At 38.6% G+C, this 18294-nt stretch overlaps 1 protein-coding gene across 1 annotated transcript in view; it reads right to left on the bottom strand.

The window, feature by feature from the left end:
* Positions 1–18294, bottom strand: part of TMEM67 (transmembrane protein 67) — a 37573-nt gene that overhangs the window by 14775 nt on the left and 4504 nt on the right. Inside the window, exons 3-18 of the mRNA XM_060243502.1 lie at positions 18010–18103; positions 16717–16816; positions 13689–13758; positions 13523–13597; positions 12619–12681; positions 10375–10529; positions 9950–10058; positions 8772–8858; positions 7569–7634; positions 6928–7087; positions 6673–6796; positions 3740–3845; positions 2084–2140; positions 1893–1991; positions 825–923; positions 362–448 (exon numbers count right to left, since the gene is read on the bottom strand). Coding sequence (XP_060099485.1) covers positions 362–448; positions 825–923; positions 1893–1991; positions 2084–2140; positions 3740–3845; positions 6673–6796; positions 6928–7087; positions 7569–7634; positions 8772–8858; positions 9950–10058; positions 10375–10529; positions 12619–12681; positions 13523–13597; positions 13689–13758; positions 16717–16816; positions 18010–18103 — 1551 coding nt within the window. The remainder of the gene's footprint in view (positions 1–361; positions 449–824; positions 924–1892; positions 1992–2083; positions 2141–3739; positions 3846–6672; positions 6797–6927; positions 7088–7568; positions 7635–8771; positions 8859–9949; positions 10059–10374; positions 10530–12618; positions 12682–13522; positions 13598–13688; positions 13759–16716; positions 16817–18009; positions 18104–18294) is intronic.

Consider the following 18294-nt stretch of genomic DNA (forward strand, 5'->3'; position numbering starts at 1 on the left):
AATCTAGTACTGATAAACTTGAAGAGTTTTAAAAATTAAAAAGGATCATGGAGAGCCAGTTTGGTGTAGTGGTTAAGTGTGTGGACTCTTATCTGGGAGAACCAGGTTTGATTCCCCACTCCTCCACTTGCAGCTGCTGGAATGGCCTTGAGTCACCCATAACTCTCCCAGAGCTGTCCTTGAAAGGGCAGCTTCGGGGAGAGCTCTCTCAGCCCCACCTTCCTCACAGGGTGTCTGTTGTGGGGGAGGAAGGTAAAGGAGATTGTAAGCTGCTCTGAGATTCAGAGTGGAGGGCAGGATATAAATCCAATATCATCACCATGGTACAGCAGCCACAGAATTATAGAGGTAACTCACTTACCTTCAGAATGAAACCACATCCAATGTAAGAAACAAAATAATCTTCTTGACTTGGCAGAGGTAAGAGAACAGAAATGTACTGCTGTGCCTGAGGGGGAGGGCAAAAAAGGTCTCAAACATCACACAAGCTGCAACTACATGAATGTGTAATCACATCACACCAAATTTTACATTTGGCTATAAAATATAACCGCACTTTAAAAAAATGAGAGAAAGGGGAATTTACTGAAGACCAAAGACAATGATAACTTGGAGCATTTTAACTAGCTCTTTTTGCTACAGCAAGCACATTCAAAATCAGAAATGAACAGAAGGCATACAAGCAAACACACAACTATCTCATACATACAACTTGCCTCAATGGTCTGATCAGTAAAGCCAAAAAGGAAAACAAAACAAGCATTTAGATGTTATATTTATTCATGTTTATATATCTGTATTCACATTACAAAATGTCTACTTACTTTGAAGAATATAAGCCAGTAAATCCCTGTTCCCACTGTGATGATGAAGAAAACATTTGCAAGGTCTCCAGCGTAGAACAGCAAGAATTTCAAAACTGTCTACAACATCAGATTATAAATTGATTAGATACATCAGAAGAGAATAATTTTTTCCTAACTGAGATAAACAAGCATCTGGATACTTAGTAGTGTCACACCTAAGTTTCAGATAACTCTTGAACTTTGTGTGGCATACAGAAAAGAGCTTCCTATGCTTTAACTGGTGCTTTTATGTAATAAGCCATGGTGAGGACTTACCCGCAGCAGCCTTTGCAGCCTTGGGCCTGGGGAGCACAGGAGGAGATGGCCATGTGAGGCACTGGCTGGCCACATAGTCTGGTACATGGGACAGCAACCAGCAGGGGTGGAGGCTGCCTAGCTTGTGTCTGGGGGGAGGGCGGGGCTGCAGATGGTACAGGGAGCTCCTCCTTCCTGCCCTCCCTTTTTAACTGCTGCCACAGGGCTCCTGCTGTCAGCTTTCGCAGTTTCTCCCTTCCACCCTCCCAGTGCTTGGTTGTTAAGGTTTGGGCTTCAGTTATGTGTTGTTCAACTGACACAGCTTTTCTGGTAGTTTGGGCATTGGGGCAGATTCTTTTGGGGGAGATGGTGCCTGTGTACCCACCTCCCCTGGTTTGGGGAGTCTCTTAAGGGGTCTTGGGGTAGAGCCAATTCAGTAACATGCCCAGTCTTTGCCCCTGGGCAGCAATCCTAGAATAATGCATGGATTTCACAGTCTGCAAAGATACTGCAATCAAGTGAACTGTATGGTATAAGGGAGAAATTTGATCAACTGTTGGGTTTTTGTATTTTCAGTGAGATGTTTCCATTTTTATTTTTATTTTTTTTGCTTCTTCATGTACTTAGCCAACAGTGAATCCTACTGAACTCAATGAACAAAACACTATTTGGATTGGGCTGCTAGACTAGAAAGCTATATGGCACTGAACCAATCTTTATATTACAGAAAATGCCAGAGGATATTTTAAACATTGTATTATATAATTATCTACAACTCACACTGACTCATACCTGCAAATCAATCATGGGACTCCCTATGCGCCTCTTCCAGCCAGCAGTCTTGAGAAGGGACCATAAAACTGCCAACCCACCTAGAACACCCAGTGATATCTACAAGAAAAGATGAACAAAGACTTGCTGCCTCACCTACAGAAATCAGCATCAAATTTTAATAAACAAAGAATGGTAGAGATGCAACTTACATCGGTCTTAGTGCGAGCCTCTGACTGGTTCATTTCGTAGTTGACTGAGAAGGAAACCTGAGAAGTATTCATTTAATGTATACGTTCAATACATCAACTTTACTGGAATATTACAGGAAACTTTAAATTACAATTTATTCAATGTAAAGAATGAAAGCAAGTTTACATTTCCAGCTACCTTGGTGGGAAGGGCGGGATACAAATCATAAATAAACTAAAACTGAACTAAACTAAAAAAAAAAAGTTTTAGCACAAGAACTAGATGGTACAAGAACCTGAAAACTGGGATGCAACCAGGAGAAAAAACTGTGGTCTTGAGTCCATAGCTGCAAACCTATTTGAAGTTGATAATTATAATGAAGAAAGGAAGAAAGGAGTGCTGGCAAAATCCACTGTGTGCAAAGTACTCTATAGGCAGAGGGATATTGAAATTTCTGAAAATTGGGACAGAAGACTGGGGGGAGGGAATGCCTCACACGGTCATCTTTAAAAGGGGGGCACTGTGGTATCCTTCAGTGGCCTATTCACAGAGTTCTTTGGCAACCCTGGCTTTGAGTCCAGGTTAGTTGCCATATGAGGGCTTAGAGTCTGAAAATCACAAGAGTATTTACCTAGTGGCTGACTGAACTTCGTTTGAATTGTTAAAATTACTTCCAGGGCTTTTTTGTAGCAGAAACTCCTTTGCATATTAGGCCACACTCCCCTGATGTAGCCAAGCCTCCTGGAGCTTACAGTAGGTCCTGTACTGAGAGCCCTTTAAGCTCTTGGAGGACTGGCTACATCAGGGGTGCATGGCCTAATATGCAAAGGAGTTCCTGCTACAAAAAAGCCCTGATTACTTCTATTATAAAATTAAAAAATTGAATGTTTCATGGTTAAACATCACACTCTTGTTATGTTCTTACCACATTTACAGAACCACTTCTAAAATTCTCATTTGATATCTCATCATAGTATCATTTCTTTTATTATAAATGTTGATCAATAAGGCACCAAACCAGGGCCCATGCAAGGGACATTTCCCTAGTAGGTAGGGAAAAGCAGGACTTCAAATTCACTCTCCCAAAGAGCAGGAATTTTCCCCTTCCCACCATGGCAGAAACCTGGACTTTGCTGCCATAGAGGCCTGTCAGTGTGAGGGCAAAGTGCAGGCATTATGACAACTGGGGACTTGGATCTTGCACCCCCTGGCTATAATGTGACAGGAGGGGCTTACATACCAAAGAAACAACTTCAATGTTACATAACAATTCTGAAGATCAATAAAGAGCAGTTTCTTTGTTGTAGAATTCAGACATCACTTGCAAATAACAGGAACACAAAGTGGCCCTACTACAGCTGCAGAACATTCGACCACCGTCTGGAGCAAACGTGTAGCCATTTCATATCAACTGATATTAGAGGGCTAGAGTTAAGCAAGTAAGAGGTTCATTTTAGTTCACTATACTTCCAACTGTTAGACTGTTTAGTGTACCTTTTCAGTAAATTTTGGATTCTGTATAACTAGTCACATTATTTTATTACAACCTGAAAAGCAATCATTCACTATCCATTAATCTGACATTATATAATTTATTTTATACAACAAACTGGCTGAGTTTCTGTTAAATGAGGCTGGGAAAACCAAGTCAATGAAAGAGTTGCACAGGAACTCACCACCACATTCTGAGTACCAGGATTTTGGATGAGAACATCATTGTAGGAAACTGTAATGAGAGGGGGGTAGATGGCTCCTCTCTGAGTGTTAGGTACAAGATGAATACTGCAGAAAAATACACAATGCATTAACTGGGAATAAGTATTAGAAAACTAGACACCAAACCCAACCCCAAACCTCTGACCAGTAAAATTCATTTTAACAATGGCTATAATAGATCTGTGTGAGAAAGTGAGAGAATGTGCACAAGCTGAATATGAAATTATATTTTAACGTACTTGATTTTTACTTAATTCCATTACAAACTGAGAGCCAGTTTGGTGTAGTGGTTAAGTGTGTGGACTCTTATCTGAGAGAACCAGGTTTGATTCCCCACTCATCCACTTGCAGCTGCTGGAATGGCCTTGGGTTAGCCATAGCTCTTGCAAGGGTTGTTCTTGAAAGGGCAGCTTCTGTGAGAGCTCTCTCAGCCCCACCCAACTCACAGGGTGTCTGTTGTGGGAGAGGAAAGTAAAGGAGATTGTGAGCCGCTCTGAGACTCTGACCGATTTCACACTAGGCTTGTTGTGGGTGGAGAGCCCTTTTACTCCTCTCTGTTTTCGCACAAGCTGCCCTGGAGCTGCGAGCTGGCGTGCCACTTTTCCGCAGCAAGTGAGATCCTCTTACAAGCAGTTTCTACTTGCTTCAGGAAAGCAGCGGGCCAACTCGTAGCTCTGGGACATCTTGTGTGAAAACCGAGAGAAGCGCTGGGGACAAAAGGGCTCTCCACCCAAAACAAGCCCTAGTGCGAAATTGGTGTCTGAGATTCAGAGTGGAGGGTGGGATATAAATCCAATATCATCATCTTCTTCTATAATCACAGATTATTTATCAACAGTCAGCAAAACAGAAGAAAATATGTGCATACTTTAAGTCAAAGTAATTTTGATTTTGTTTCTGAAGAATGAGAATTTTTCTTGAAGGCATCTCCCACTAAAAGGAAAGCCATTGCTCAGTGTGTATGGAGAAGGGGCGGGGGGAGAGGCCACAGGTGGGCCTTGCACAGCTGCTGGTCCAGTGAGGCAGCTCCCTCTTCCCCAAGCTGGATTCTGATAAAAAGGCCAGCTCAGCTGAGAGGGAAGAGGCAGCTGCCAAGGGAGGGCTGAACTGCAGGTAGCTTGTTCAAGGGAGAAGCAACAACAGCTCTCCAAGAAAGGACAGGTTTGGAATTAGAGTCCAAGAGGACCAGGAGCACAGAGCAAGGACAGGCAGAGCTGCTCCCTGGATGAGGCACAGCCAGCAGAGGCGCCACACCTAGGGAAATGAATGCAGACTCAAATTAAAGGGACATCACTCTTTGCCTGTATGTGTAACAAGAGTAAATAAAGGGCTCAAGGCAGCTGATAAGGATGGGCAATAAGGGGATCATTGAGCACAATCATGTCATTCAGTTTTAAAAGCAGCTTAGCTCTTCAGAAATTACAACTGTAGCTGAACAAACTTCCTAAGAAACCTCAGGTGTACAAGAGGTATCCATATTTAATATACTTTTGGAGGTTGTGCTTACACTTTTAATGTGTAAACTATCTTGCAAATCTTCATTTAGTCTCTCTTCAAAACAAACTAGAATAGACAGAAAGCGGTCCAAATTTACAGCTGAGAAATTTGGATTGAAACAGTGCCTTGTCTAAATGTAACTGAATAAGTATATACTTGAGCAGGAATTAGAATCCTTGTTTTTCATACTGAAGTCCAAAAGTCTCTGAATTACAAATGCCACAATTCTAGGCAGATATATACTGATTGCAATGGAACAAATGAAATTGTACACTAGACCTATATCTTCTAAGACTGATCAAAAACTTGTGCTAATGCTTTTTTTTAAATATGGAATAGGATGGCATCAGAATGAAAATTATTGCAAAACGCTGTCAAGCTCACAAAAATAATATGAAAACTTATTAATTATTTCAAAGTAATATTCTTCTATTTTGCAATATAGTTTCAATACACCCCGTAAAAGTTGTTAAGTCTTGATACAACCATTTATACAGTCTTTCAGGATCTGGGCACCTGATATACTGTTGTGATATTCCTCTTTTAGCAAGTAGCTGTACCAAGAGAGAGGCATCATTTCTCTATTATGTATCAGGAAGATAGATTCAGGTGGGTAGCTGTGCTAGTCTGAAGCAACAGAACAATGTTTGAGTCCAGGGGCACCTTTAATACCAACAAAATTTATTCTGGGTATAAGCTTTTGTGTGCTTGCACACTTCTTCAGATACCTGAAGAACTGTGTGTGCATACGAAAGCTTATATCCAGAATAAAACTTTAATAGTTTAAAAGGTGCCGGTGGACTCTCAACTTTGTTATGTACAGGGAAGGCCATGATTGTGTGGGCGATTTACTCTGACCTAGATAAATAATCCAGGGACCATTGTATAAACTACCAACAGCTAATTTGTGCTAAATCATCACAAATACATATAGTGGGAGAGGAATAAGGGTGATCCTTTGTAGCAGTTTATAATTTTCCACAGCCATTAGATCAAGGATAATCTCAATGGTCCAATGGTCAATGTGGAATGTCAACAAAATCTAAAGCTACTGGCTTTACTTCCGATCTTCTGTGTATAAGGGAAACAGCAGCCACAATGTTCATTTTAGGTAAGTAGATCATTTCATGCTAGAGACACAAAACTGTGTTCAAAATTCTATACAAAAATGTGTTTTAAGCCCACTATTTAGGACAGACCTAAAGCATGATTAATTCTAATGTAAGAATCTAGAAGTAAACTGGATATCTGATGTCATTACATTTATCTCTTGGCAATTAGGCATACCTAAGATTAGCTAACATTTCTCCCATATTTTTTTAAAAGGATGGTCACAGTTAACTGGGGGCAATCTGAATTCTTACATTTGTGTGGAAGTATTTTCATGCAGACTCACCTTATTGTTATTTCACTAGCAATCCGAATTACTTTTGGCTGATTTCCCAAGTCATTTTCACGTCCACTTAAAGTATCCACCAAAAACATTCGACGTGTTAAGAACCAATTATTCATATTACTGCCTTTGGGGGGAAAAGTTTGAAATCATAATTTAAAATAAATATTTTCATACAGACTCTTAGAAGCAGACTGAAATATAAGGAGATGCATATATTTTTTCCCAACTGGTATGAGAGCAGCACAATATTCTCACCTCGGTTCACAAACATTTCATTATACTGAAGGTTTAAGTTTAAAACTGGCACTGCCCAAAGGTACTGCTGTCCATCTTCTTCATCAGTATATTCAAGAAACACATCATAAAACACTGGATCTGAGTAATCCTTTAAAATTCTCGAAACAGAAACTGTACACTGTATAAAAAACAAAAAAGTAAATACGAAAACTGAAAACAAAATACTTGAATAATTCAATAACACTTGTTAAATACTTGGAGGTTACATATTCCTTGCTTGAAGTTGACAATAAGTATTTTGAAAGGATAAGGTGATATTATGTTAAACATCTTAAAACGTATGATTTTTCTTGTTATCAAAACTACATAGCTTCAAACTTGTAACAACTGTTGTACTGTTTTGTGATTTCATGTCCCTCCACCATTAGAGATCTACCTATCTCACTTCACACATCCAACAGAACATGGAAAATAATTTTGCATAGGCAAGGCTGGTACTCCGCTTGAATAATGTTGTTTCCCCTTTTCTCTATCTGAAATGCATTTTGGATGTATCTAACATTCAGATATCTGCTTGTTTCAGATTTCTAGGATCCCAGTCCCATCACACTGCTTATTAGATGTCTCGTCTTACATCTGATATTTAAAGTTATGCTTACTTTTTGTTGGTAAGTTGTCCCAAAAATGTAAGCAGCATTCAGTTTCATCAGAGTGTCAGGACAAAGCTGCATTAAATATAGATAATGACATATTTGGAATTCTTTAGTGTATTTCTCTGATTTTGGAATAACAAAACCTTGCATCATTTTAACAATTTATGAATTATTTTTTTAAAAAGTAATGAATACAGAATAAAAAAATTATAGTAGTCTGAAAATAAACTGATTGATGTAAGTATATGAATAAAGCAGAAAATCAAAATAATCAAAACAAAATTATCAAGACTTGAGCTCTGCCTATGGCTTTAATATACTCTCCAAACCCCATGCCAACAAGGACTGCCTATTCACTTCAATGTCAGGGAAAGTGCTATTTCTACAAAGAAAATCTCCAAGACTGCTGTTTGCGTGTGATGTGGAATCTTGTTAACAGGCATGTTTGTATGCTCCCTCCCTCATACCTTCTAGTGGAGAGCATGACTGAAGATTTCCTTTTTTGAGAATCTTTTTTGTAACTGCAATCTGTCATCTCATCTGAACGCAGGCACTTACTTACAGGCCCAAGTCTCCTCCATAGCATGTAGTGCTTTTAATCCAACTGATATACCAGCTATGGCCATTCTTGGGTGAAAGATAACAGTATATTTACACCAGCAATAGATGACAGAGTTTTAAAGAGGGAAAGGAATTATTTGGAGAAAGGAGAAAACCACCTGAAAGCACTGAAAGGGACAAAAGAACTAAAGCTGAGCTGTACATACATGGTGCTTGAAAAGATATTTGTTGGGACACAAAATGTATCATTTCCAAAATTAAAGTTAAGGTGCCAAGTGTGTTCCTTTTTTCATTCACCCTACTAACCCATATATAAATTCAACAAATTGCACGCATGTCCCGTGGCGCAGAGTGTTAAAGCTGCAGTTGGAGCCCTCTGCTCACGACCTGAGTTTTATCCCAGCGAAAGCTGGTTCAGGTAGCCAGCTCGAGGGTGACTCAGCCTTCCATCCCTCCGAGGTCGGTAAAATGAGTACCCAGCTTGCTGGGGGGGGGGAAGAATAGATGACTGGGGAAGGCAATGGCAAACCACCCCATAAAAAGTCTGCTGTGAAAATGTTGTGAAAGCAATGTCATCCCAGAGTCGGAAACAACTGGTGCTTGCACAGGTGACCTTTTCTTTTTCCTGCATTACAAACAAAAGCTTACCTGTAAAACACCACCTTCTAAATACTGCCAGTTAAGAAAATTTCCCCCTGCATCATATGAAGCTGCAACAAACTTCAATTTTATGTTCTGTCAACAAAAGATTAAAGAGCTTTTAAGAACTAGAACCTTTATATCTTACACAATGTGTTCCCCTACAGTTTTGTAAAACACATTTACTTAAGCTTAATGAATAAAGTACAGATTCTACCATTTAGTGTTTATTTATAGCACAAACAGCATCATGAACATATGTAAAGATGTGTGCTATTTACACACTGTGGTTGGGAACGATAATCACATTTTAATGCAAAATTTATCAATGAAATCAAAGTAGAATCCTGTTTAACTGAGCAGGACCCCATGTGGTCCTGAACAGGATTGCAAGGTGACTGCTACCATAGAAATGAAACAAACAAAGTTGCCATTGTACTGAGTCAAGCCATGGGCTCCTAGAGCTCAGTACTGTCTTCACTGGCTGCTGATGGCCCTCCAGGGTCTCAGGCAGAGAAAAGTCTTTCCCAGCATCTGCTAGCTTTAACTGGAGATGCCAGGGATAACATGTCAAATGAAATATCAAAGCCTATTCATCTTTTGGTTAAGGTCTAGAAACTATTTGACACACCTATAAAAATGTGTATACCCACTATCTTACATCATACCTACAAAAAATGAACACCTGTGTATAATCTGCCTAAGTCCTGCTTTTCTTCTCCTGACAGTTACTTGTTGGGGTGCTATGATGCAGTGAAAAGTTTTAAAGAAATTTAGCAAGTCTCTGTTCACCTTCTGTGAGGAAAGTGAAAGATCAAATTAGCTGAGAAAGTGGCCAAGGATGCTGTCAAAAGAGGGTCAGCAGCTGCCCTCTGCTAGTACATCATCCTATAGGAACATGTATGTTTCAAAATACTAACAAAAAACTGCACCTGAAAACAAATCACATTGGTCTTTACATTTCTGATACCCATAAAGCCCTTCAAATACAGTTCAAGACAAGTTTCCCATTTTACGACTTTCATTATATTCAAACAATATAACATTTGTATCACAATACATTATACGTTCCCATGATAATAAATAAAAAGGCATTAAAATGTTTGAGCTAGACTCAGCCCCAGCAATTTCATCAACAGACTCATAGAATCAAAGAAAGTTTTTTATTTGCATTTCACAGATCGTACCTTATTTGTTCCTTTAAAAGTAAAACTAGAAGGAAACTCAGCTGTGTCAAGAACCTGTGATGCTAATCCTGGCTGGTCACCATAGTAAAGCCACGGAAGGTTCTGTCTCCTGTGAACAATAAGATGTTTATTGCAGCCTACATTTTTATGATTAGTTATTTAAGGTAGGAATCGAGTAAAATTTTATCCCATCCTTTCTCAAAGGATCTCATAGCAATGCATACTGTTCTTACTTTCCTGTTTTACCTTCACAACTGTCCTGTACTGCAGATCAGAATGAGAGTGTACAACTTGCCCAAGGTTACCTAGCAAATTCTGCAGCAGTGTGAGAATATGAACCCATGTCTCCAAATCCTAGTTTGACACAGTGATCACTCCATGTTATTAGGATTTACAAGTCAAAAGAATTCAGAGAGACTACATACCAAAAGGATATTGAATGAACAGTTCCGAGTCCAGCAGTATTGGCAAAGACATACTGAAAAAGGCTACATGCATCAGTGCTAGCAGAGCTCAAGTAATTCATGTTCATTGCACACATATTTCCAAGTGCTTGGCAAGATGTTAGGTTGGAGTACAGCTGCAGGGAAACCAGTCAAAAACAATTATTTATTACAAGACTGTTAAAGTATTTAAAAATGGAATACAAGTGCTGTTTTAGAAATCTATTTGCAACACTCTTCTTTTGTCTGTCTTGTCACTGTAGTCATTCACTTAATGAACATGTGCATGGCACATTAATGACCCTGTATTACATTTTAGACTTCTGAATTGTTTTAGATTACTTAGAAGTAACAGTGGAAAAAAATCCTTAATCTTTAGTGTTAAATATAATTTTTCTCAAGTTCAAGTTTGTAAGAGATGCAAGTTATTTTTCTAAATAATGTGAAATAATAACGACACAATCCAGCCAAATATATGAATTTTGGAGTTCCAATAACTTAACTTGGGGGAAATTTAAGCAATTGCACCAAACATGCCACTCTCATAACCACTTATTCTTGCCCACTCCAAGTAACACCTATTGCAATCAATAGGATTATTGACAGGTATGTCAGCATCAGGATTTAAGAACACTGACTCTCAACTGTGAATTAATTATGAATGGGAGTTTCTTCCCAGTTACTTTGTGGTGTGAAGTTGGGTAAGTTGCCAAGCACATTTACTTCACACAAATTCCATCACATGGCTAAATTCAGATCAGTGGCAGGTCAAACAACATTAAGAAGAAACAAAGGGGGAAGAAGCCCAACTATGGAAACAGTGTGGGTACTCAGAAGGTTCAGCGTAACAAACTTGGAAATAAATTTCATACACAGTGTAACAATTGATAATTAAAAACAAGATACAAAGAAATACTAAAATCCAACCTATAGAAATTGTACATCAACTGAACACGAATCACATAACATAATGTCTCATAAAAAGCCATTGGCCGGACATGTTTTGGCTGCAACATCCTTCCGCAATGACCAAAACCCAAGTAGAACACACTTAAATTGTAAAACTTAAGGGCCAGGAAGGTTTGTAGAATTTCAATATGAAGGTGGGCTTCATGTGAAAGTCAGGCCTGTATATAATTCTGAGGATAGTGTCTCTCTCCAATTATTTTGTTTCTGGCCAAGTATCCAACATCTCTGTGTATGCTAATATAGGTTGGATTTTAGTATCTCTATGTATCTATCTCATTTTTCATTGTCAATTGTTACACTGTAATAAATGTTATTATTTTTAAGTTTGTTACACTCAGCCTTCTGAATATCCAGGTTAAACAACATGCACAAAACACTAAGCCGGGAAAGTAGGACAAATGAACCTATTTAGATTGTTATCAAAGCTATCTAAACAGAGATGTGGCCTTTAAATATGCCGAAGTCAATAGGTTTAGGATGGCAACTGTTTGAAAGGCCAGCAGTGTTGATTATATGGGACTAAGATTACTGGTGGTGGTTAAAATGACCTTGCTTCCAAGGTTATTTGGGTAAACCAATTTCTGAGTTTAACTGATGATGTTAATTAGAGTCAATTAAGAACACTCCTAGAATACTTTCTTTGTTTCCTGTCTACTTTAGCTTGCTTGTTTTAATTTTGTTCAGTTCATCACCCGATATTGCTTAACTGTATTTTTTAAAAATGAGGATGGATAGCCATGTTAGTCTGTGTATAGCAATAGAAAAGAGCAAGAGTCCAGAGGTCCTTAGAGGCTAACAAAATTTGTGGCAGAGTATAAATTTTTGTGAGTTACAGATATCTGAAGAAGTGAGCAGTGACTCATGAAAGCTTATGCCCCGCCACAACTTTTCTTATTCTTTAAGGTGCTATTAAACTCTTGTTCTTTTTAAAATCAAGTTAATGTTTTATTGTTGGTTGGCTGTAGGTAAAAAAAGCAAGATAGAAATATCGTTAAGAAACTATGATGAATTCATGCAATGCAACCTCTGGTTGCTGTTTCTCCACTGCAAACGAGTATGTGACCTGCAGTTGTGAAAGTAGCAGGGATAGGAAGGATCCCTATCCTTCTCTTCCCCACTCCTTCACACCACTTTGCAGAGAAGTTGTAGCTGGAATTTCAGTAGTCAGTGTGCCAATGTTATAGTCTAGGAGCCAATAAAACTCAAAAATCACAGGTCCATCCCAGTTTCAAGTGGAAATCCTTATGCCAAACTTACTAAGCAAGCAGCTGCTGATGCCTGCAGGTTTTTCAGAAACCATGCTGATATCAAGGTAATACCCTGTAAATAAGAACAAAAACCTAACTTGAATGAATCTATCCTAATGTTGAATTGTCACAAAGCATGTGCATAACCAATTATAATTAACATACAGAGAAACACATTGTGAATATTTTTATTTTTCTTCTAAACCAACCTGTAGCATTTTGTAATTTTACATAATCCTTACCAGAACATAAGAGAAGCCAAGTTGGATCAGGCCAATGGCCCATCCAGTCCAACACTCTGTATCACACAGTGGCCAAAAATTTATTTATACACACACACACACACACACTGTGGCTAATAGCCACTGATGGACCTCTGTTCCATATTTTTATCTAACCCCCTCTTGAAGCTGGCTATAAGAAATCCAAGGAAGAACTTTTCCTCCTTTATAAACCAGAAAGAAACCGATCTTGTCTTCGTAAAATATATGGACATGTCATCGCTATATTGATAAACATTCAATAAAGTTGGGGGGGGGGGGGGTTAAAAAAGAAAGAAACTTCTTGATACACCTTTCTTTGTTTTTTTTGCCATCAAGTTGACTTATAGTGACCCCATGGGGTTTTCAAGGCAAGAGATGTTTAGAGTTGGTTTACCATTGCTTGCATCTGCATAGTGACTCTGGTATTCCTTGGAGGTTTCCCATTCAAATACTAACCAGGGCCAACTCTACTTAGCTTCCGAGCTCTGATGAGATCAGGCTAGCAGTTAATTGTTACATCTCTTTTAAAGAACAGTGCCAATTGCACTGCCTGTCTTTTTGTCCTTTATGACTGGGACCAGCTAATGACAACATCTTCCAAAGAACACTTGTGATAAGGCATCTTAAGGGCTTGGGAAGAAACACACTTACTAGCTTTCCAAAACGTACAGTTGCGATTCCCTTTGGAGGAAGATTTCCAGTGGCACTAAAACATAAACCTCCTGTCTGAAAAGATAACAATAATAAATATTTGAACCAAGACGACCTACTTTCAAAGACATACTATTTATACTATATGCTGTTGTATTGTACTTACTAAAATATTTGGTTCAGAACAGTGACATGACCTGCTTACAGTGATAAACGTTGGTTCACATCTGATGCACCTACAAATGACAAAATAATATGCTACTGCAGAAGGTTAATTATGCGATTTGAGCCAAAGTCAAACAAGCCTTTGGAACAAGTTGAAACAAGCCCCTAATGCCAATTTTCTTTTTAAATGTGTCAGGGGTGTCAAAACATGCAGGGCTCGAATCCGGGGTCCAAGCCTGCTTCCTTTCTAGGGCTGCTGCAGCCACACAGTAGCTTTCTTTTTCCCAGTTCCCACAGTGGCACTTCGCTTCCTGCCTCTTGCCTGCCTGCCCCCCCATACACACTCAAGCACACAGAGAACTCTGTAGCTGCTTCATACAGAAAAGATACAAAGACAAGTCTGCTTCTGCTTCTCTCACCACCACCCCTTCTACTTTCTTATCTAGCTGCTTTTTTCTCTGGGGAGGAAAGACATACACAAAGAGAACAATGTTGGACTCCCATGGCAGACTTAAGACCAACAACGTTTTATTCCAGGCATAAGCTTTTGTGTGCAAGGACACTTCTTTGGAGGAAGGGAGGCACTCTGGGTGGGTGTAATTATGGATTCTTCTGAAAAATGCAATGTACATTAAGAACATTATTTTGACTTATTCTGAAAAATTGGGTTTTTTAAAAAAAAATACATTTCTTTGTTCCTAACTGGATTTATTTTCTTTCAAAAAGACCCTGACTAGGAATGAGAATACTTGGATTGGTCTTTATATCCTGGAGAGTGAAGTGATGCCAAATAATAATAGCATACATTGGTAACGAGACAAGAAAACTAGCTCTCAAATTCAGTCCAGGTGGGTGCTTTGTCTTGAAGTTTATTATCAATTCCAATTCAGCAGTCTCTCTTTCTGATCTCTAAAATTTCTTTGTAAGACCACTGTTACTCTTAGCTCAGCAACTGAATGTAGTGGTTTCTTATGTCAGATTTATGTTGATTTATTCTCTGCATCCTCTTGGACTTAATCTTCCAGGATGGAACTGAAACCTAGGTTTCCTGTCTCATTACCAATGCTAGTATCCCCATGCCAACTACCCCTCAGCACATCACACCTAATCCAATCCAGCCTGATACTGTCATTCATTTGCTATTGCCAAATGACATCTGAAATCATCTTTATAAAGTTTATATCTCTGGTACCTTATGTTACATTTTATGGCACACATGGCCCAGCCCAATTTTATTTATTTATTTATTCAATTTAGCCCACCCTTCCCATAGGACAGGCTCAGGGCAGTTTACATCATAATAACAATCAACAGTAAAAATAATAAAAGACCAATTTAAAATATCTAAAATTTAAAACTACAGTGTGACAATATTAAGTGGCATTTATGTCAGATCTGGCCCTCATAACAAATGAGTATGATACCTCTGGTCTAGATACTGTACCGACATTAACAAGTGATGCTACACTAGTAATAAATGTCATACACAGAAGGACACTGATTTACTTTTCACTGCTTTTGAACATAAAAGTTTTTTTTAATTAAAAACAAATGAGAGAAAACCTAGCTGAACTAGACAGGAATTTCCAAGGACATCTGAGTCACTATAAAGCAGAATTCCAAATGTTTATAATGAAATTGTATCTCACAGGCAACACAGCAGAACAGACCTGCAATGTGCTAGCAATGTCTATTTAATGGATGGGGTGATTAATTGCATATCCATGAAGGCATGACACTGAAGACATGAGGCAGCTACCAAAAACAGTATTCCAACATAAGGTTCTGTATTACAGGAGTGTCAAACATGTGGTCCAGGGGCTGAATCCGGACCCTGAAGGGCTCCTATCAGATCCCCAACCAACTGGCTCTTGTCTGCTTCCTTCTCCCTCTCTTGCTTCCTTCTGCATCTCAGCTTGCTTTGCAAGGCTTGCTCAATCACACAGGAGCTACTGAGCAAAACCTCAATTTTCTCCATTGGTTGAGGCTCCTCCCCCTCCTGGTCCCCTGGGGAGGAAGGGAAAGAGGCAGAGCTTCCTTTGCCCAGTTCCCTGCATCCCACGGGAGAAATACAAAGAAAGCACCTTTAAGACCAACAAGGGTTAATGTTTAAGCATGTTTTATTTTTTGTTAAAATAATCTTTAGTCATGTTTGTCTGTGTCCTTTTAAAAGTTTATATCTCTGCTACCTAATCTTAAATAGGTTCACACATGGCTCAACCCAACATGGCCTGGCCCAGCCTGACAAGGTCTCATTTATGTCAGATCTGGCCTTCATAACAAATGAGTTTGACACCTCTGTTCTATAAGGTAAGATAAAAATAAGTAATACTAGGATAAGGGTTTTTGATAATTCCTGTATCCAGACTTTAAATTAATTGAAATTAGATTAAGCAACAGGAAAAATTATACTATGCAATTATCCAATAAAAATCTCACATTTTCTTTCATCAGCAGTGATTGAAACAATAGGAAAACCCACAATAAGCAACAGGATGATAATTGCTCATGAAATTTATTAAATATGTTGGAGAAGCCATCTTATTGTTATTCAAAATACAGGCAAGTAAATAAGTTTTGCACTTCCTTTTCAAGGTTTTAAATTAATAAACAATAACATTTACAATTCTTTCCATAGCCTTTACAAAAATATATTTCTCACTAGATGGTAGTCTTGAGAAAATCAAACCAACTGTGATTTAGATGCAATAACAAACTGTGATTTCCTGCAAAAGTATAAATGATTGATTTCCAACAGAAGGAAGGAGCACATAAGCCAAGAATCCTCTGGGCTCATTCCTGTTAACAGCCAGGCATTGTAAATGTTATGTGTGAACCATACCATTATCTGCTAGGCCATCCAAGTGCTACAGAATGTTGTTTTTGGTACAACAAAGAAATATATCAAGTCCTCCAGAATTTTTTGGGCAGTCATTCCCTCTTATTCTTCATACTAAATAAATTTGTCTATCATGTTTCCAATCTCAACGCTGTACAAAAAAGTACCAATTCAGAACAAGACTACTTACATGTTACCTAGGACATCTGATGCAGCAAATGACAACTCTGTTCCTTCACACTGAACACATGATGCAGTATCCAACAATGCACCATTAGTGGCCCTTTCCACTAAATATAAAAAAGTGGGTATGAACAGTAATATAAATGCAGTAACCTCTTAGACCATGTTAAAAGCAGAACTTCAGAAAAAAAATGTTTTGCACATTTATTTTGCATTACCTGAAAATCATACATCACAATTTGGAAATCTTAGCTAAGATTCCAGGGATTGCTAATGTTATTCTGTCTGTACATTGGGATGTTCTGAGCTTTCTTTTCATAGCCTTTGATCAACAGCAAATGCTACTTCTTAAAGACTGGAAACCCTCTGGATGGATATTCCATGAGGCATGAAGGGACACACTTGGAAAATTGTTTGCTTACCCTAAATGCTCATGAAAATACTTTGTGCACATGCACAATTCTCTTTGAAACCCAGCAGTCATCCTGCAAATTCAATGCAATTTTTTTTAAATTAAAATCTTGTTTTAATTGTGAGACTCCATCAATCAAAATGAAACTTTCCTGGGCCACTGTGCTAAACTGTAGGCCTCACCAATGCGGACCAACAATGGATCACAGAATAATGGCCATATGCGGGGTGCTATAGCTCAGACACAGAGCAATGTTTTGCATATAGGAAGTCCCATGTTCAAACCTGGCCATTTCCTTAAAAAAATGTTAGCAAGCAAGAGGTGAAAGCCCTCTGCCCGAAATCCTGGCGAGTCTCTACCAGCTACAGCATTCATTTATTATTTACTTCTTTTATACCCCACTTTTTGCTCTAGTGGAGACCCAAAGCCACTGGCATCATTTTCCTCTGGTCCATTTTATCCTTGTGACAACCCTGTCAGTGTGCAGCCCAAGGTCACTCAGCAAGTTTCCACAGCAGAACAGAGACCTGAACCTGGGTCTCCCAGACCCCAGTCTGGCACTCACACCACACTGATTAGTAAACACAGGGACCAACAGTCAGACTTAGTAAGGCAGTGCAAGATATTAATTTGCTCAATTTTGTCCCTGTGACCATTCCACTATTTACTTTTTGAGCACGATGAAACGTTTGGGCTGAAACAGTAGAGTCACTATACTTCAAGTACAGTACTATGTAGCTTTGGTAAAGTAGAGGTAAAACAAGGATACCAAAGATTACTATGATTTTTGTTGTATTTACTACACGTGAAAAGACAGGAAATCTTTGATATGACTTTTTCTGCTAGGAAAATTAAATATCAAGAAAAATAACTGCATAAAGTTCTTACCTAAAATCTCATTAGCAGCACATTTACATTTTCCTTCAGCAGTTACATGTTTAGGGCAAGCAATGCAGTTCCACCCATCTTGAGTGACTCCATTCTAAGCAAAAGATTAAAACATTTTAAATCTCACTGCACTATATGGTACCTTAAACCAACCTCTTTGTTGCCTTTATTTTTACTTTCAATATAAAAAGAACAGACCAGGGAAGATCTACTTATTTCACTTTAAGAAGTGAGCTCTTATTCACAAAAACTTATGTTGGAAAAAAAATGACTTTCTAGAGATGT

Source organism: Heteronotia binoei, chromosome 7 (assembly GCF_032191835.1).
Source record: "Heteronotia binoei isolate CCM8104 ecotype False Entrance Well chromosome 7, APGP_CSIRO_Hbin_v1, whole genome shotgun sequence".
In the NCBI taxonomy this organism is placed as follows: Eukaryota; Metazoa; Chordata; class Lepidosauria; order Squamata; family Gekkonidae; genus Heteronotia; species Heteronotia binoei.